The sequence below is a fragment of the Conger conger genome, chromosome 17, assembly GCF_963514075.1.
Source record: "Conger conger chromosome 17, fConCon1.1, whole genome shotgun sequence".
NCBI classification, from domain to species: domain Eukaryota; kingdom Metazoa; phylum Chordata; class Actinopteri; order Anguilliformes; family Congridae; genus Conger; species Conger conger.
In genome coordinates this window covers 27,984,989-28,006,297 of record NC_083776.1, presented here as the reverse complement: position 1 = coordinate 28,006,297, position 21,309 = coordinate 27,984,989, and the positions used below count along the sequence as shown (strand labels likewise).

Sequence of the window (21,309 nt, the reverse complement as noted above, 5' to 3'; positions counted from 1 at the left end):
AGAGTAAAATAAGCATGCCAGCAATAGTCAAATAGAGTACTTTATCGATAGTGTTGGGTTATAGACTGAATGGTTCAAGTTCTGATGGTGTCACATCCAACTGAGCAAGGCCAGGAAGTAGGCATTGCCACTGAATATTTAGACAGAAATGTTTTTCCCCTCCACCAAATCTGAGAACTTGCAATTCACAGCACTGTTCCATAGCAATACCAGTGTGTAGTGTTGTCATTCTTAGGACAATTCATACTCATCCTGAACACTGCAATTCTGCATTTCTCTCTTAAAAGTAGTTAATATTAATAACAAAAAAACATGATTAACTTTCACTAATACCTTTACCTTTACTGGCACTACAGCCAATAGTCTTGACCGTAATTTCAGTAGTAATGGTAGAGCCCAGTACAGGTATTTTCTGTCAAATTACAATGAATAAAAAACATTCTGTGAACTACAATAGTGGTGGTTGTAGTGACAGTAGTAGTAGTATGCTGAGTAACTATGAATGTGACAAACTTGCTTGACCTTCCCAGCCCAGTTTTTGGCACGCTGGAGGAAAAGTGTGCAAACATCCCCCTGTCCTGATACTGGATGCATGGGACGGTGTGTCTGTCTCGTGTCTCTGATGCCTCCTGATCTCCTACCCACAATGCTGTGTGTTTAGTGTCTGGGTGTCGCTCTGGCAGTGCGCCACCTCTCTGCGCGGGCTCGCTGGTGGCGTGTGGGGCACAGCGAGCGCTGGCAGATGGAGAGGGAGAGAGCGGCGCTCCGGTGCTTCTCCCGGCGTTCCCGTGTTTATCCCCCGTTATTACGCTGGCGGGCGGACCTTCCAGCTGCTTCCCAGCCCCGGCAAATGCGGCCACTGTTTTTCTTGGAACGCCGGCTGGACTCCTGTTGGCTACATGATAATGGAACTGGAGAAGTTGTTTGCACAAGCTTTGGGTTCTCTCTCTCTTTCTCTCTCTCTCCCGGTCTGTCTTTCTCAGTCTATCCTTCTTTCCCTGTCTGTCTCTCCATCTTTCTCAGTCTCTCTCTGTCTCTCTCTCTCTCCAGAGACAGCAGGGTAAACTGCTACAAGCTCCAAGCCTTTATATAATGGAGATTTGAATCTTGAGAAGGTGCTTGTGGATGTTTTGACTTTTTGCTGTTACAGTGTTTCAGACTAGCTGAACAGACACTATGACTGTCTGCATCTTGCTAAGATCAGGTTTACCCGTTTTACTGAATTCATCTTTATCTTTAAAGATTATGTGAGATTTTCTTTTTGTAAAGAGTAAATCTGTTGTACAGAGTATTTTCACAAATGTCACGACAACATATACATTTTAAATATTTTTAAAAGGACATTTTCAAAAGAGCCATCAACAAATGTGCAATGTTATAGCTGCTATTCTTCTTCAACATTACCAAGACCCTTCAACTCTTGGCACTGATACTCTGTTGGCAAATGTTCATAGACTGTAGCTGGATATCCCCCTGACATTGGTCATCACATTCATCTGTGTTTTTGACAATGAGATATTATACGAGATAAAATATACATTTCCGAACCAATAAAAATCTTAATTTCCTCTTTTTGAAAAGTCCGTGGTCGTTTTTGAGGAGTTGGCTGGAGGCCCGGTAGAGCCTGCATACTTGCCCTGGCCTGTGGATTTGCTTTCGGGAGCCTTGCGCCGTGTTTGTTTTGAGCTCAGTGAAGCTGTGGCCTCTCTGTAAGCGCAGGGCATCGGTCGCTGTGCCAACCCAAGCAGACTTTGTGGACGAGCTTCCGGCCGCAGGTTCGGCTCCCGTGAAAGGCCGGAGAAAGGGAGACCATCCGCCTTTATTCCAGGGGCTCGACGCTCCTTTGTGCTGGAAAGCTGTGTGCCTGAGTGGGCAGGCCCGGGTGAATAGGTGAACAGGGAAGGGCTGCTTTGTTAAAGGTACGGTTACCTGGCCTAGCATCGGTGCGTGTCTGCGCCGCCCGGCTAAACAAAGACCCCACACACAAGCCCGGGGGGGCCGCCAGCCTCCCCGTGCCAGCGCGTGCCTTTGTGTACGATCCTTTCGGATAAAGCGTAAACAATAACATTTTGAGTTTCGCCGTCTGTTTGGAGAGCAGATGCCTGGAGATGGCAGCTCCCTCCTGTGCCTGCAGCAGGCTGGCAGGAGTTTAGAGAGCCTCCCTGAGACGCTCCTCCGGGAGTTGCACGTCCGCAGGGTGACTCACGCATGACTCAGCTGGCTGTGAATTGCACACTGCAAGCCACCACTCTTCTGTTGTGTTATGGGTCCTGGGTTCTTGGGTTCCCTGAAACTTATAAATAAGGATGGGAGGGGGGCGGCGGGGGTAGTGGGTGTCCTCTCTTACTTTTAAGCGGTCATGACAAGATAGCATCAGAATGCTTTGATCTCACTAGCGTTGCATCTTCACAATGGACCTGTTAATTCCTGTGTGATTTCTTCTCTTTCTTTTTCTGAATCATTTTGTGTGCTATTTTATTAATAAATTGGTCTTTCTCAAATGTAGTTTTTACATTTTGATATCAAACCATACGCGGTTAGTGTTCTGACTAAAAAAAGACTTAACCAAGGTGGTTGCTATTCATCAGCTGTGGTTGAGTTCATTACATTACATTACATTAATGGCATTTGGCAGATGCTTATCCAGAGCAAATTTTCATTTTTCTTTATTAGACTAAGCAGGATACAATCCTGCCCTGGAGCAATGCAGAGTTAAGGGCCTTGCTCAAGGGCCCAACGGCAATGAGGATAGTTTTGTAGCTACACCGGGGATCGAACCACCGACCTTACGGGTCCCAGTCATGTCCCTTAGCCACTACACTACAGGCCCCCCCTCGCCTCAGGTCCCACCGATGCACGATTTAAAAGCAGTTAACTTTCTGTTAATTCAGGGTGCCTCATCCGGTTGAGGTGCCATTGCTGTTGTACTGCCCGGATGGGCCCCATGCCCCAGCACTGGATCCCAGCTGTGCCAATGCTGACTGGCAGGTAGTGCAGGGAGACACATAATTGGTGGTCGCCCTGGGTTGCATTCAGTCAGTAGGGATCTGTGTGTCATTGTTCTGCAGTGACCCCTGCTGGTTCGTCGGGTACTGCAGGTCAACCTGTTGAGCTGCACATGAAGCGTCCTCCTCAGTCTCAGCTCTGTGCAGGCATGGCTTGCGAGCTGCGGTATGAATTTAAGAAGTGCTTCTCAACTTCACATGCTGCAAATGGAGAGAATGCGCTCTCACAAATCGACGGAAGAGGATACAGGAATGAGCGCCAATATAAAAAATAAAAATAATAATGCATAGAATTTTGGCTTGCAAGCTCTCATCTCCATATAAACTGCAGTGCGGAGGATGCGTTTTGTTCCAAAATCAGTTGTTAGATTTTATCAGCGGAGTTACTGAAAGGTGTTCAAGATCACATTGGCAGAATGGCATGTGGCTCCAAGGCCTTGTCCTTAATAACCAGAAGGTTGTAGGTTTTACTGGGGCCCTGGCATTGCACTCTTGCGCATGGTACTTAACCCAAATTGCCCCTTCCAAACATCCAGCTGTCAAGAAATCGATTTAGCATTAAAAATTCAAGCTGGCCGAGTTACCTGAGTGTCTGGCGATCAAATAATACTCATCTCTGTTACAGACAAAATGGCCCATTTGAAACATTTAGGCCATTATTAACAAGTTCACCTTACACAAACTGATATTCTGCAAAGCCTTTGCATTCTATTGAGTGCCAGATGAACTGACATAATGTCTGCTATTGAGCGGTCACTGACGGTGCCATGATTACGGTAATGTTTTGGAGAGAATTTGTGTAGTGACTGTGTAGTGACGTTATTTTCTGGATGAAGTGTGTGAGGGAAGGCTGTGCTAGTATTCTCGTGTGTGGGGTGTGTGTATACTGATGTCAGTTTGTTCTTTTCACCGTAAGGAAAAATCTGTTGTCAAATTCCCTGTGAATTGCAAACTGAATCACAAATTATAATTGAGGCCCAGAGGATTGGTGAAAAATTAATTTCCTGATAGTCTGGGGAGATTTTGTTTAATTGCCACCTAGTGGCCAGATTTACAAACTACGCAAACATACTAGGCAATTTTTTTCCTCCCCTTCTGAACGAAAACACAGATTTCTTCAGACCCTGTGTTAAATTTAACTTTGGGTCTGTCAGAACATGTGTGCCTTTGAAGATCCAAATCAGTGCACAGCAATGTGGTATTATTAGATACCCGTGTCACTGCTTGCAGTCTGTCTTCTCTGGTTGGTTGCACAGATAAAGAAGGAAATTCATTTATCTGCTTGTTCTGCGGTAATATCTCATTTCTGTTGAGTGTTGAAACTCATAGTTTGTGTTTGTTATAACACGTTTCAGCATCATTGCAAATTGACACACACAGGGTTCACCCCCCCTCTCAAGAATGAACAAAACAAACAAAAATGTCTGGCTTTAACAAGCTAAATGACCATCCACTGTGAAGCATTTACTACCTTTTACTACTAATTAGCAGCTCTGTGAAAATCTGTCAACTTATGACCATCTTTCTTGTGTGTGTGCTATATTAAATGCACAATTGAGCCTTATTTTATACTTGCCAGTTTTATCCTTTTACGGGAGTGGGGCTCTAGCCAATGTTTTATTTGAAAGGCATGCATGAAAAAGTAATGCTCATGTACCATGAAGCATCAACTGCATATCATTGGCACCTACAGAACAGTAAAATCAGCAGTAATATGTACAGTATGCTTGACAAAGAGTCATCTTCAGACATCAAAGTAGCGAGTAGCACTCATTGTCTTTATAAGGTGCAGTACACTGACAAATAAGGCACACACACACTCACATGCGTGTGCGCACACATTTGAGCGTACACGCATGCATATACACACACGTGTAAAAAGTTTGGTTTGAATATCTGTTACAACAAATCTGTACATGATTGAAAGCAAACTTGAACTCTAAGTGGTACAGTTAACCATGCTCTGCACCTTTTAAAGCAATTTGTTTTCATTTTTTACTGATTATAAATTATAAATAAAAGGAAAAGGGCCCTGTGCCAAAGTTTGGGAACCCTTTTTTATTCTTTGTTAAATTTTTAAAAAATGATTACTAACCCACACATCACTGCAAAAGAGCTGAAAAACAGAGTAGCAAACACAGGTCTGGCTGTTTACAGGAGAACAACACTTTAAACAACAAAGCGCTACATGGCGTTGCCAGAAAGAAAGAACGACCTCAACACAAGAATGAAGTGTCTGAAGTATGCAAACTAAAACGTTGAAGCCTGAAGCCTTTTGAAACAATGTTTTGTTCAATGTTCAACCATAACTGAAGTTTTTTGCCAGCACCAAAGAATGTTTGTTATGTTATGTTTGGAGAAAAAAGGGTGAAGCCTTTGTAGAGAATAACTGTGAAGTATGGAGGTGGATCCATTATGCTTTTGGGTTGTGTGGCAGCTGGGGGCACAGGAAATATTGTGCGAGTGGAAGAAAGAATGGATTCCAGCAAATATCAAGAAATTCTAGAGGCTAATGTTCGAAGGTCAGTCCAGACATTGAAGTTGAAGAGACGTTTGGTATTCCAGCAAGACAATCGTCCATAGCATTCCTTGAAATCAGCCATGAAGTACCTCTGGGAAAGACGGATAGACGGATGAAGGTTTTGGAATGGCCACCACAGTCCCCAGACTTGAATGTAATTGAAAATCTGTAGAGAGATCTCAAACATGCCATACATGCAAGGAGGCCAAAGAATATTTCTGAGCTAGAGGTGTTCTGCCAGGAAGAATGGGGAAAAATTTCCAAAAGTGAGAATTGAAAGACTGCAGGAAGCGTTTACAAGCTGTTCCAGTTGCCCATGGAGGATTTACAAAAGACTAACTCACCGGCTTCCCAAACTTTTGCACATGGCCTTTTTCTTTTTTATTTATATTTTGAAACTGTAAAAAATGTAAATAAAAAGTAATCTTGCTTTAAAATTTGATAATGTGTCATGTTTAACATTGTACCATTTAGAGGATAAATTTGATATTAGTTCTAAAAGGTTTTTTTGGCCAGCGGTGCCCAAATGTTTGCACACTACTGTACATACAGACACATACACGTAGACACGCATGCATGCATGCTCGCACGCACGCAAACACACACACACACACCCACACACACACACACACACTCGTTACCTGGTCTAGGGTCAGGCCATAATGGAAGAAAGAAGGGCAAGGATGTAACTTAGGTATTTGAGCTAAACTACAGCATCCAACAAGGTCAAAATAAACAAAAGCACACTATCCTATTGGAGAAGCAACAGGCGAGTCAGGAGAATGTGCGATAAGGGCACACACAATCAGCCAACAGAGCAAAAAGGGACCAGCGGAAATCACAGTCCAGAGAACAAACAAATCACACGCTATCACAGACAAAATCTCTATCTATTGGCAATGAGAAAACAGTCTCCCTAATAGTACGGCTAAAAAATAATTAGGCTTTTCAAAGTGGAATCCAGCCAGGCAAAAGGGGGAAGCTAGAACACGCATCTGTACACACCTGAAGAACAAACGGGGAAAAAAATGGACACTAACTGGGTAACCATGTCTCTAAACCAGCCCTAGAACCAACTTGGTTCTGAGCAGTCAATGGAGAGAAATTTCAAGGACAACTTTCATCAATGACAATATTTTGTTCAAGAATTGAAGAAATTAATATTTAGACAATCACACACACATTATATTCAGATTGGAATATAATACATTTAGCTTAGTAGTGATCCCTATTCTCATAACACTCACTGCAATAAAATGCAAATGGTTTCACTAGAACAGACAGACATTGTTTCTGAGGCTATCTGAGGGATCGGAGTCCTGCCTTATCTGTCCACGTGTGCCAAATAAAAGCCTGAGGAGTGGAATGGCACTCCAGCTGACATCACTTTTTTTCCTGAATTTTTGAATTAAACATTAACCGACTGGTATGTGGTATCAAAAAACGAGTAATGCCACAATTACGAGAGAGTTGAGAATGTGACCGGGGTAAAACCTTTTTAGTTTAGTAAACAACAGCCAGAGTTACACCATGTTGAGAATTAACGTTTCTTCATCTGTTGTTTTAAACAATGTAGGCACACAGAACCCCATTGACTTTACCCCATAAGGCTGTACTGAGCGACCTAATCATTTCACACATTTTCCCAAGGCACATTCAGTCAGTCTGCAGGGATCATTTCATTTGTTCTAAAATCACGCAGCGATGACCATACTGCATTGCGCTTGGAAGGAACACAAAGGGTGATGCAGATGTCAGGGCAATAAATTCAACTTGATGGCTGCAGTTTCAGTTTGTGTTGGCTGAGTGGCTACACTGCTGATGAAAGAGTCTTCTCCGTACTCCATTCTTGTATTTTTACACAGCTGCCCGGTTGAAAGGATTCAAATGTATCTGTCTGTCTCTTCAAGAGATGTGCTTCAGTGCTCCTCCAACTGACTCTGTAGCATCGTTTCATTTCTCACCAATGGAAAAAAGCATATTGATAGATTGGCAAATTAGGAATAATTTAATTGAATTGCTTAATGCTAAAACAAAAGTAGCAGCATCCCTGTTCACATTTAATTGTAGTATTGCCCTGGAGACATGCACATTTAACTCCCATCCTCTCACAGAAATGCTTAATTCAAGTGTCAGAAGCAGCAGGATCCTAAACCAAACATCTCACAAACCTGACTCATTAGACTTGAGGGATTCATTGGTCGATTTATTGGTTTGTTTGTTAGTTTGTTTGATCGCTTGTTCATCCGTCCGTTCCTTCATTCATCAATTTATTCACTCTTATTTTCTGAGACTTGCTGCTGTGGAAGTCCTGTCCAAAGATTAATGCTGATGTTTTTTGCTGCTAAAGCCACCACCCACTATCTCCAGGGAAAATGCTTGTTTAATGTTAAAGTATTTTATTTCAGAGAGTGGCGTGCCATGTTCCCCTCCCTCATACTACAAGTACAGAAAAATCCCTGTTTGACTACTTGAGTATGTGTTATGTAGTTTGGAATAACACATTGGTCCCCTTGTTCTTCAGGGTCGTTAGTGAGTTCAGGATTTTACCTCGGTCACCTAGAGCTATAGTAAACAAGCAACAGGAAGTGAAAGGAGATGGAAAGGAATAAATACCTCTGGCCCTGCGAACCCACATCATTCTGTAAACATTCATACACTCAAAAGGCTAATTTAAAAAATATATAGATTTTCCTCAGATCTCAATATTTGTCAAGTTGTTTTGAAGTGCAGCAGTCTACACTCCGCTTTCTTTGCACTGTTCCGGTGAAAATACACTGACATTTGGCAAATGTCCAGTGGAGGCTTATTTACATCAGATTTATTTCTTTTGGTAAATGAGCTGTGGGGAGCTCATTAAAAGGCTTAATGAGTGTGTAAATGAGTCCCAGATATTCATGAATTTACTGTAGCAGGTGGCATATGTCAGAGATGGGGGAGTCAGGACTCTTGGCACCTAAAATGGCGGGGGTTATCGTATGTCATGCTATGAAGCGCTCATCGGGTGTCAGGGTCCCCCCCCCCGCGCATGGAAGCAGATGCAGGAAGTGACATAACGTGAGAGCGCTGTATGTGCCAGTGGATAGAGCCCAGGCCCTGGATGGGGCTGTCAGCAGGGGCCCCTGCGACACTCAGGGCCACAGTGGGCAGCAGGAGGAGGAGGAGGCGGTTAAGGATAGCGGTAATCCAGGAGACCGGGGCTCTTCTGAAGAAGAATGGTTTCATTAAACAGAGACAGAACTGCTTTCATTACACCGCTACCCTCACACACTCGCTCTGGAGGAAAGTGCACACAAACGGCACAGCCACAGATACCGCAGAGTTACACACTTCAGACCAACAATGTTGTATGTAGTGCTTGCGGGAGCCTGCCTACGTGTGTATTCGTGCGCCTTGAATTTTCAACCCAGGTAGTTTTTTAGCATATCAGCTTTTATCTGATGCCTGTCTGGCAGCTCCCAGGCTTAATGGAATTGTCCTGAGACTGTAGGCATAACTCCAGGTCCTCTGTCCTGTCCTGTCTGGCTCTTCCCTTTTAAACCCTGCTGGGAGCTAAAGAGGCCTTTATATTTTTAGCCACCAAGGAGCAAAGTATACAAACAAATAAAAGGGTGGAATGAAGGGAAAGGTATTGTCTTATTGCCGGGGTGAGGTTTGGAGCAGGGCCCAGAGGAGCGAAAAGGATTAAACTGCCACAGTATTGGTCCATCCAACTCCCGTGAACGTTTTATTTCAGACACCCAACACTTCCTCTGTCGGTCCTTCCATACAGAATTGTATCCTTCTGTGCCCTTTTGTCTCCACGCATCCATCACTTCTTTCTTCATATCCTCTCACTCGTCCGGAGGGATCATGGTCTGCAGGCGATTTACTCTTCCAGCACTTCTGTTTTCACCCTCTTCTTGAGCCACAGTACTTAGTGGTGTAATCAGCTGGCAGCCAACTGTCGGAACGCTTCTTACCTTCCCTCTCTTAAAGACACACTAATTAATTGTTCCGTATCATCCTCATAATTACCCATCGCATTCAATGCATTCAATTTGCGTGATCTCGCCTCGCAGTCAGGTTTATTGGTCTGTTTTCGAGCAGGTGCCGATGCTGTTCTCCGTGGCTTGGTGTAGTAGTGTGTCATGTGGTTGCATAATTTGACAAGTAGCAGGAAACTATAATAAACTTTGCGATAATACTATAATCCCTGATTCGGTTAGCACGACGAGCAGGTATGCGCACTTGTCTGTTGGCTTCCATTTCTTCTGACTCTGCAGTCGAGCAGGACAAAATCACATGCATCAGAGCTGATGATGTAAGGCCCCTTTTCACCCTGAGTGACAGACTGAGTCCCAGAAAGGGGCCTTCTGCGAGGAAGTCTCAAAAGTAATGACCCCCTGTCATTTTATCACTCCTGTGGAAAAAGAAATGTCTCATTTGTCACTGTACTCGAGGGCGATCAAAGGTAGCCTATAGCTCTCGTGCAGAATTAAAAGCAAGAGGTATTTACTGAACAAGCTTTGGCCGGCATTACTGCTTCCTGTAGGATTTAGGAGGAAATTAAATAAAAATAACGTTTGAAGTTTGCGTGTGTGGAGGGAGGGAGACGTGAGACGTGAGGAGTGCTAGTTCACGGCTGCAGCCTCTTAAGATGAGGGCAGCTACAGTGTGCCTGTTGACATGGTTCTCCAGAGAGGGTGAATGCATGCACAGAGTCTATGGTTTCAATGTGCTATGTGGGTCTGCAACTCTTGTTGGGCGGCAATACGAGTTCAGTCTGAACTCATATTTCCTCCTACCTCTCTGGTCGCTCCTACCAGGTGACTTGGAGGGGCTCAGTCTCTGACCCTCACTCCCTACAAACTGGAGTCCCGCAGGGCTCAGTTCTTGGTCCTCTCCTCTTCTCGCTATACACCATGTCTCTTGGTTCTGTTATCTCTTCCCATGGCTTTTCTTACCATTCTTACGCCGATGACACCCAACTCTTTATTTCCTTCCCCCCCGATACCCAAGTCACCACACAGATCTCTGCCTGCTTGGCTGATATCTCTGCGTGGATGACTTCCCACCACCTGAAGCTTAACCTTGCCAAAACTGAGCTTCTCTACATCCCTGCTAAGAACTCTCCATCAATCGACCTCTCACTGACTGTTGAGGACTTCGTAGTTTCCTCCTCCCGTACGGCTAAGAATCTTGGGGTGACTCTTGATAACTGCCTCACCCTGGCTCCACAAGTATCCTCCACTGCCAGAACCTGCAGGTTCTTTCTGTAGAATATACACCGTATCCGTCATCTCCTGATGGAGAAAGCCACCCAGCTCCTAGTCCAGGTGCTCGTCATTTCCTGCCTGGATTACTGCAACTCCCTCCTAGCCGGTCTCCCAGCGTGTGCCATCAAGCCCCTCCAGCTGGTCCAGAATGCTCCAGCCTGCCTGATCACCAGTCAGCCCAGGTCGGCTCATGTCGCCCCAGCTAGACCACTCCGGTCTGCCAGCTCTGGTCGCCTTATGGTTCCCTCTCTACGTGCACCTGGTGGTTGAGCTGCACATTCACACCTGTTTTCCGTTCTGGTTCCTCAGTGGTGGAATGACTTGCCTACCACTGTCAGGACAGCAGAATCCCTCCCCCTATTTTGACGCAGACTAAAAACACACCTTTTGAAACTACCTTAGTCCTCCCTCCTGATTTCCCCCGCCCCCTTTCTGATATCCCTATCCCCCTTGTCTAACCCCCAAAAAAACAACAAAAAAAACTATTGCACTTATGATGACTGTATGTTTTGAACAGCATTTCATGTGTATTTTCCTAGTTATGGATGTGATGCTTTGACTTGTGGAAGAACCTATGCACTTGTAATTCGCTTTGGATTAAAAGCGTCTGCCAAATGACTATGTAATGTAAATATAAATGAACAAGGCACACAAATTCTCAATATATATTTAGATTTAAAGACAATGCCATTTTACCTTACCTTTTGATCATAAGTGTGCAAATCCTAAGTTAAGAGGAAAGCGTGGGACCATAGGACGCTTTAAAGAGCAGTTCTGTCTAGTTTATTCCGAGCATAAAGCAGACCTAAACGGAAGTTAAAGTGCCGTGTGTCTCCCCGGAGTAAAACTGCCCCAAGCTCTGTTGCCAGATGGAAAGGGGTAAATGCTTTTCTCTTTGAAAAGAACGGCGCTTAAAGTGCTGGCTGTTCGAGGACCCGGCTGAGTGTGTGCCAGCGCTCGAGAGCGTGCCACACCGTGCCGTCAGAACGGCGAGGCTGGGAGAACGTGCCTCACTCAACGGCACCGCACCGCACGGTCCTCCACGTACCTCCTGTATTTACAACACGCATTCTTTGTGCAGTTTGACAAGCGGGATTCATTAACTCCGTTCTAATCGGGTAAAACCTCTAAGCGGCACAGCTAATCCCTGTGGGACTCCCAGTAGCGCTCTGCCATCGTATTTATCAGACGGCTGTAATCCATTTAGAAAATCAATGGCCGCTTACTTACGGTCACATTTTCTATTTGTCCTTCGATGTGTCACAGTGCACAAATTGTAGTTTTTTTTTCCCCTTCCAATTACGTCTTAGTCATGTAGCAAAATAAATGTCACTGTTATCCAAAGATTACATTACATTTAGCACACGCTTTTATCTAATGTGACGTACAAAACCGTGCATTTCAAGGTCATAGAACAAATAACCGAACAGGTCGGATATGGTACAATTGTTATATGATTGGTTTAGGCCATGAACATAAGTCCAGTACACATGGTAGATAGGCCAAGGCTGTAACTACCATACAGAGAACTCTACAACTTCAGGAACTACAGTGCCGAGATGAATACAAATTCAAAAGTCCTTGATACAAAAAAAAACAAGGGGCTAAAGATAGAGACAGGTGAAAAACAAGTGACAATACATTATGTACCTCGACTCCCACTAAGTAGTCGAGGTACAGCATGAAGAGTCTTCAGACTGAAGTGGAAAATGGGCAGCGAATAAGCAGTTCTCATGGGCATGGGGAAGTCGTTCCACCATTGTGGAGCTAAGCTGGAGAAGTTTCGCAGTCGGGACAAGTGAGAGCCATTCACGTGGCTGGCAGGATGAGCAAGTCTGCCTGTGGCAGCAGGCAGAGTGGTTCAGCTGGTGCATAGCGTTGAATTACAGTGATGTGCAAAAATTTGGCCACCCCTGGTTTAAATATCTGTTACAAATGAATGTGATTGAAAGCGAACCTGAACTCGAAATGGTTAAACACAAGACCTTTCTCGGATTTCTCACTCCCAGAAAATACGGTAACATTAGCATACAAATATCATGAAAATAACTGACAGGCTTCTGTTCACTTAGATATTACATGTAAAAGCCTTTTTGACCAGGGGGTGCCCACATTTTTGCACACCACTATGTCCTGTAGGTAGGGAGGGGCAGTCTTGTTGGCTGCAGTGTAGGCCAGAATCTGATCCTGGCTGCACCCGGTGGCCAGCAGAGTGACTTTAGCAGGGGCGTGAAGTGTGAACTTCGGAAGGTTGAAGACTATTCGGGCCGCCGTGTCCTGGATGTGCTGTCGCAGCTGGATGGCTTCCAGGAGCAATTTAATCTTGTGTGCCCACATGAAACGTATAGGGATATCAATGGACTGCCAGCAATTGGAACGACATACTGGTGCGGGCGAGGGCTTGTGAACTTGGATTTTCCACCACTGGAAACATGATAAAATTTGCATGTGATAAGAACACACACAGAAAACTATTTAAGTGGCAACATCCATTTCTGAGAGAGGATTTTGGCAGTAGGGAGATGTGTTTATATTTTAGTTTTTATTTTATTAACCCATATGAAATTCCCAAAATAATTTATGCAACACGATCACGTTGTTTCCACCATCGTAATTCAACCCGCTCAACCAGAGTTTTTCCCCTCGGTGGACTTTAATTATAAGACTCCTGGCTCATTAGCAGCGTTTTCATGTCCGAGGTCACGCACAGCAGAACATGCAAAGCTGCAGACGGTCTGGTTCTCACTGACTGGCTGCATCAGACTGTGCTCCCCTGGAGAGGGTCTGGTTCACACTGACTGGCTGTGTCAGACTGTGCTCCCCTGGAGAGGGTCTGGTTCACACTGACTGGCTGTGTCAGACTGTGCTCCCCTGGAGAGGGTCTGGTTCACACTGACTGGCTGTGTCAGACTGTGCTTCCCTGGAGAGGGTCTGGTTCACACTGACTGGCTGTGTCAGACTGTGCTCCCCTGGAGAGGGTCTGGTTCACACTGACTGGCTGTGTCAGACTGTGCTCCCCTGGAGAGGGTCTGGTTCTCACTGACTGGCTGTGTCAGACTGTGCTCCCCTGGAGAGGGTCTGGTTCACACTGACTGGCTGTGTCAGACTGTGCTCCCCTGGAGAGGGTCTGGTTCACACTGACTGGCTGTGTCAGACTGTGCTTCCCTGGAGAGGGTCTGGTTCACACTGACTGGCTGTGTCAGACTGTGCTCCCCTGGAGAGGGTCTGGTTCACACTGACTGGCTGTGTCAGACTGTGCTCCCGTAGCTGGAGAGGCGGGCACGTAGCCGAGCGCGTGAACACGCCTCACCCCCGCTCCCCTCGGTCAATCCCTCCGCTTCAGCGCTCTGCTGCTCAGTCTCCATCCCGCTAGTCTAACTCATGACACCCACATGATGAGTTCAGACCTCGGACTACTTAATACGGCTTCATGATTCCTCATGCACTGCTGTACAATGACTTTTATGTTAATGGGATTTCGATGATGGTGATTATTATTGAAGCGGCTATAACAACACATAATAACTATTGTTAAGCTCGTAGTAACCACTGTGGTCATTCAGTATGGTATATTATTGGAAATGCATGATGAGAGGTGGGGACTTCTCTCTGTGAAACTGTTTCATGAAAGATTGTTATATGGGTGGACTACTATAATGACTTACGTAGTGTAGGGACTAACAGAGATTTTCTCTCTTTTTCCCAGAAATCTTTGCGAGCCTACTCAAGCAGGCAGAGAACTTCACCAACTCGATGCTCCTCGGAACGTACCGGAAGGTGTCGGGGGAAGCGGCGGGGCCCGTGCGGGAGCTCTTCACCGACGTGGGCCTGTTCGTCCTGGGCTCGGAGCTGGGCGTGGACGACCTGGTGCAGCGCTTCTTCGACGGCCTCTTCCCGCCCGTGTACGGTCACCTGGTGGACCCGGGCCTGACCGCCGTCGCCCCCGACTACGGCGAGTGCGTGCGGGCGGCCCGGCGCGACCTGCGGCCCTTCGGCGGCGTCCCCAGGCAGCTGGCCTCTCAGCTGCGGGCGTCGGCCGCGCCCGTGCGAGTCTTCCTGCAGGCCCTGAACCTGGCCATCGAGGTCATCAACACCACCGACCACCTGCGCTTCTCCAAGGACTGCAAGAGGGCGCTGCTGCGCATGCAGTACTGCCCCCACTGCCTGGGCCTGACCCGCAGCAAGCCCTGCATGGGCTACTGCCTGAACGTCATGCGCGGCTGCCTGGCCAGCATGGCCCAGATCGACGCGCACTGGCGCGAGTTCGCCCGCTCCATGGAGGAGGTGTCGGAGCGCATGCGCGGGGCCCCGGCGCTGGAGCAGGTGCTGCTGGGAGCCCACGCGCTGGTGGGGGAGGCCGTCGCGCACGCTCAGAGGACCGCGCCCAAGCTTTCTGCGCTGGTGAGGCTGTTCACGTCTGCGTTAGTTACCGCGGACGTTGGGTTCCGTGAATGTGCGGTTACGAGCCGCTTCCCGGATGTTATAGTGGATGCTAGGCCGATGCATTCTGGGAAATTTGCATGTGATAATGGATGCACTGCATGCGATAATGGATGCTGTTTGCTATCCAGTGCTACTCTCTTTTCACTGAAATGCTGATTTTCTTCTCATGGTGGTTGTGTCTCACACCTCAATTAAGTAATTAACAAGTCAGGCAAACCTCGGCTTCTGGTTCTCTTGGCTGGCTCAGCTACACTGGGCAACTCAATTTACCACTGAAAAGTATTTGAATCCTAAATTATGCCTACCATGCATTTTGTTTGTTAAACTTTTCTGTGGTGGGGCTTGCGAGTTTGTGTGAGAATTGTTCCTGTGGAATTGTTTGTATTGCTCTCACGTTCTCAAGGCAGGTCCTGAATAGACGTTGCAGTTTTGTGATTGTTTATGAATACAGTATTGCCGAATAAATGCATGTAATTGGCACTTTCCAAAACCAGATTGGTGAGATGGATTGTGAGTATGATAGCCTGTGGAGCAGCTGCACTGAGCCACACCCCGCCGGTGCAATCCGCCTGGCACCCAGACCGTTAAACCTCACCGCTAAAGGCCAGCGGGGAGACGCAGGCGTTTGGCCCTGCAGCGGCCTGAGGTCACACATACCAGGGGAAACCAGCGCACCCGGAACATTCCCAAAATACGCCCGTGTGGGCGGCCCAGCTGAGCGCGCTCTGTTCGGTGCCAGGGATGGCCGATGCGGCCTGCTCTGCCCTGCTTGGCTTTAAATACCCCGCTCAGTGTGCGGTGTGGCAGTGCTTCCCCGTTGGGGTTTTTCATTTGGGAAAAGCACCCTTCTCTTCTGTTCACTGAAATCTAATCATAAAATGTACTGGTAAATATTAAGAGTAAGTCCTTTCCTCCGTGGTTAAATGAGTTTTGATGTCTTTACCCGTGACTGACTGAGGTTAGTTTATTTACAGACGTATGCTCTTGCCTGTAATCCCACTCATTTTGCGTTTGGTGTACAGTGCTGGCATCTGCTGGACTGTTGGGGGTAGTGCATGTTAGAAAATGCTCATCAACGCGAAAACACTCGGAAGCTAATCCAGACAGGTGATGCCATGTGATCCAGTGTTGAGAAGACACTGCAGTGGATTAACTCTGTTAGGTGTAAGATTACAAAGATCCCCTTTACACCTTGCAATTGAAAGCAATGGAGTTCTGGAGCACTGAGTTTCCAAAACAACCTACTCTTCAATGGGTTAAATGAAAGTCTGTCTGCAGGTTTAAATGAATAAGCTGATTTGGTTGCTGAGGCATAGAGCCAATTATTTACTCTTCTTTGATCAAAGGGCCGGGTTTACGTATTTCCCAAATGGTGCATCAGCAATTACTGTACAGCTAAACCACTGTCTCTATTCACACCACCGTTAGTAAGCAAATGTCTTCTGATCTTAGCTGCAGGGAACATTGCTTGTGACACCAGTCCTCAGCCAATTATCTGTGTTTTTGCCTCGCGTGGAGCATGTGTGTGAGAGGCTCAAATGTTTTCAGTGTGCTGTGAGCGCTAAACTTATCTCGAGGCTTGGGCAGTGGCCTGCAGCCATTCAGAATCGTGCCTTCGCATGAAAATGAGTGACTTCCTGTGGTTCAAATCCAGGGCCAGTCAGTCAAGATAACCCAGCATTCACATTTCATTACTTAGTGCTTTGTGAGGTTTAGTCCATCCAAATCTTAGATTTGTAAAAGATGGTTCTGTGAAAATGTAGTGATGTGTTGTACTAAATAAGACGCTGACCTCTTTAAAAAGCCTTGCTTCTGATGTAAGATCTGGGTTGAATCTGCATCATGATGAGAGCCTGTGTGCTCGTTTCAGGTTCATAAGCTGTGCGGACGGCCAAACAGGAAGCCGGCGCAGTCCGTCAGCGCCCACCCGCAAGATGGTGGCAAGGAGCCCCTCCCTCTCAGGACCCCCCACAGTGACACTGACGAGACTCTCTCCAGCAGGAGGAGGTGAGCCAGGAGTCCTAACAGACTGTTTATGTCGCTTTACCAATTTGCTCCTCTCATATCTGAGATTCAAGGCTCTGTTCATAGATTGGCTCCTTTCCTTTCAGTACACCAAGGCTTGGTTTACCAATTTCCTCCTCCTGATATGTGAGATTCAACGCTCTGTTCACCGATTGGCTCCTTTCCACTCTGTGCATCAACGCTCGCTGTGCTTCTAGGCTACTCTGATGTCTAGGTTCGCTGACTGGCTGTTCTGCTTCTCAGGGAGTTCATAAACAGCTTGCGGCTGTACCGCACGTTCTACGCCGACCTGGCCGGACAGCTGTGCGTGAGCGAGCTGGCCTCGGAGGATGGCGTCTCCTGCTGGAACGGAGAAGACATCGTCAAGAGGTAGGCCCGCGTCCAAGAGCTGCAATCAGCGAACCCGAGGCCCGGCCTGACGGTCTGGGTCAAGTGCCAGCTTAATCCAAATAGCCTTTTAACAATTTGGCTGTGTTTTGGGCCCACTCAACCAAGAACCAGTTTCCCCAAACATCTCACGGCTCCCTAAAATAAACACCACTGGCTGAGGAGGCCCACATCAGTAAATTTGCTCGAGTAAAAGCTCTATTTTCACCAATATTTGAAAGATTCTTCTCTCATATGCCTGTCTGTCAGTAGTTCTAAATATTAGCTTTTCAACTGCGCATAATTGGCCCTGGTATGTTGGACCCCGGTTTGGGAGTCCCTACTTGCAGCTGCGTTTCGGTGTCACCCAGTACCCAGCGTGCAGCATCGACGCCACACTTCAGCAGAAGCTCCAGCCCGTCTCCTCTCTCGCAGGGCCGAGTCACCATCGTCTGTGGCAGGTGGCTGGGAACGCTCTCCCTCACGCGTCGTCAGTCAGAGGACTCGTTCCGGTCACGTTTGCGCCTCTTTGGACCGGCCTCCGCGCGGATTTACGCAACACGTCGCCTCTCCGTGCCGCCTCCGTTACACCTGTCCTCGCCCGTCATTGAACTAGACCGCCCTGAAAGTAGCATGGCTTCCCCACTCTGTCCAGGTTTTTCTCTTTCTTCCTTTCGCTCCGCTGTCAGAGCAGCGGGTAACACGGCACCTACGCGAGTCCGTGTGTCAGACAGAGGGCCCGCTAACTTGACAAGCCGCTGAACACATTTACTGCCAGCGTGTTTCGGGAACTACTGCGGTGTGTCACCACTGAGGACGTGCATCAACACTGCAGTGGCTAAAATGCGTAGTAAAATGTGTAGGGGCCTGTGCTATATGGTATGTTGGTTGGTTGGTGTATATATAAATTGGTCAGATTGTTTAAGCCTTTATACAGATGTAAGGTGTTGACAACAGGAAATCTGAGGTACTCGATAGTTGCCTTTTTTCGAGATTCCTTTAGTTTCTTAATCGATTTGCATCGTGCTGATTATCACTGGGGCTATGATCACTACAGACTTTTGACTGTGTCCCTGTGTTACAGAATCTGATCATTAATTTCCCCTGCATTGTTCTGTGTAGATGTGCAGCAGACCGGATGAAAGGCTTCTGTTCAGTGATGTCAGACATGTACTGACATTACAGCCACAACAGGTGGCCAGGTAACTGGAAATACGTCATTTTAATGGCTCTAAACCATATATGTGCCCAACTCGTTCCAAAGAGCCAAAAATGTCTGCTGGTTTCCTTTCTTCTCTGGCTGTTAATTGATTAATCAAAGTGGTCATTTTGGCAGGGACAGGACTCGCCAGGTGCTGCAGGCCTAGGTGACCTGGCTGCTGATTTAAGCTTTAAATCCAGGAGGACAGCCTCAGCCCTGCAGGAGGAGAGGAGAGGAGAAGAGAAGAGGGGAGAAGAGGGGAGGGGTGAGGAGAGGAGACGAGAGAAGAGGAGAGGAGGGAGGTGAGGAGAGGAAAAGAGGGGAGGGGTGAGGTGAGGTGAGGAGAGGGAGAGATGGAGTGAGGTGAGGAGAAGAGGAGAGAGGAAAACAGAGGAGAAGATCAATGGAAGCTTCTGAGTGGCAGGCGTGTTATGGACGTGGTCATTCCCAGCTCTCAGCCCGTGAGCCGAGAGACCGACCGCAGGTCAGCTGTAGCGCACTGCAGCACAACACCAGACGGTTTCCATGAGAGGCGCTCCAGTCAGATGAGGACAGCTGGTGTGGATACTCTGTGGAAATAGCTCTGTGAGTGTGCGAGAAGGTGTAGCTCACATTTAACTCCAGAGGAACAGGATTTCCTGAAGGAGTGAAACCTTACAGATTGGCCGGGCAAATTGGCATTTCCCTCTCCTCATAGGCCTTTTGTGCAGTGTGACTGGGTCCACATTCTGTAAAGCACACTGCATTCACACATGCATACATGCAGATACAAACATACTCGCATACATGTACATACATACTGTATATGCACAGCTGCTCGCTCACGCACATACACACATAGGCACACACAAACAAATACATGCACGCACGCATACACACACACACACACACACACACACACACCCACACCCACCCACCCACGTGCACTTTTGCTCATCTTCTATTTCCCTTGAGTTGAGCATATTTTTAGTTGAGCACCACTGTGCAATGTTAGTCTCACAGATGTTAACACAGGAGAGTGTCACCCCTGTCATTAAATGACTGTAATAAGCCTTTTAGAAATACAATTAAATGTCTTGGTGTGAGTTTCCATTTCCCTGTGTCTAAAAGAGAAATCGCAGCAACAGTACATGTGACAGTAGATCAAGGCTTGTATTCATACAGTATAGTCAGAGTAGGTGTCCTCCTTTAGGATCAAGTTTCCCTTGTCTATCTGTGTCCTAATCCTTTTCCTTTGAGCTAGGGGGGGGGGGGGGGGGGGGGGGGTTGGGGGGGGAAAGAGAAGAACAAGTTATAATCATTTCACAATTGTGTTGAGTTTAAGATCAAAAGTAGGCCTACATTTAAATTTTCTACATGAGAATGTGACGGGGAAATTAACCTGAGGTGAAGTATGCTTGCCCAGGGCAACCAAATCTAATTTCAGCTACCTTATGCTAATCTATCATAAATGTAGGATTTGCCCATCCATGGACGTCTCTGAGAGCTTTCTCGCACACCTAGCCCAGATCTGTCCTGTTTTAAGCCTGGTCTCCAGGATTGTGATAAGAGTTCTGTGTCGGTTCTGGCTGGGCTGCGTGTCAGAATCCCGGGAAACGCAGACTGTGAGGACGCCCGAGGATGATTTTTTAAATTTTATTTAACGCTATAGCAGGAGGCACTTGTGAACCTTCTTAATGATTAAAGTCAAGTCGTGCGCGTGCTCCTGTTCCTAGCTCCGTTTTCTAAAAGTCCCTGCTTCTGGTAAAGCACCACCTGACCGCTCCCCTTATAGCTCACCAAATTGACAGCTGTTAAATACGGCTTGCAGAAAACCGCGCTGAAGACGTTAATGATTTAATTTCCTCTTGCCGGTCATTTGCCCTTTGAGGAAAGAGAAAAGAAAAAAAGCAATTTGTCATGAGGCGACTCGGTCAGACATTGGTATTCTCATCTGGAGTACAGCTTCGGAAAGGCTGAGATTTCCTACCCAAAGCCTGTGCCGGATATTAAACGGAGTTGTCAGGAAACTGCCGGGGGAAGAAGAGTGCACTGGTTGTTTATTTAGAAAATCTGCATACCGGCAAATAACAAACAGCTATTAGTAATGACTTACTTGAAGCGATGTTCCGCTTAGTTATTTTTAAAATGAGGTTCAAAAGGTGTCTCTGCTTGAAGGGTATTTCTCTCCTTTTATTTCCGTTTTCTGTGTGTGTGCGTGCGTACTTGTGTTGTGTGTGTTACTCTTGACGACAGATGTAACTTCTGAGCTTAGTTGACAGCTAGAATTTATTACACAGGATTAATGCTACACAACGTGTTGCTGCCAAAATGTGTTCTGAAGGGTGAAACACTTGTTAAAACAAGGTTTAACTTGGTAGTATCTGGATAAATTGAATCTGAATATTTTTTTGAGCGTTGCTGCTGATAAATTATCATGTTTAGTGTTATGGCCAGCAGATGGAGCTATATGCATTCTGATCATAGGAAAGGCTTCCTTGAGAGAAATAC

General features: G+C 46.6%; 1 protein-coding gene across 5 annotated transcripts in view; it reads left to right on the top strand.

Moving 5' to 3' along the window:
- The window catches only part of gpc5a (glypican 5a), a 180,775-nt gene that overhangs the window by 32,377 nt on the left and 127,089 nt on the right, over positions 1-21,309 (top strand). For all 5 annotated transcript variants that reach the window (XR_009705923.1, XM_061227165.1, XM_061227166.1 and 2 more), the window contains exons 3-5: positions 14,491-15,185; positions 17,098-17,234; positions 17,496-17,621. Coding sequence is in view for 4 of the 5 variants with exons in the window: in XM_061227165.1 (XP_061083149.1) it covers positions 14,491-15,185; positions 17,098-17,234; positions 17,496-17,621 (958 nt within the window). In the remaining variant the exon portion in view is untranslated. The remainder of the gene's footprint in view (positions 1-14,490; positions 15,186-17,097; positions 17,235-17,495; positions 17,622-21,309) is intronic.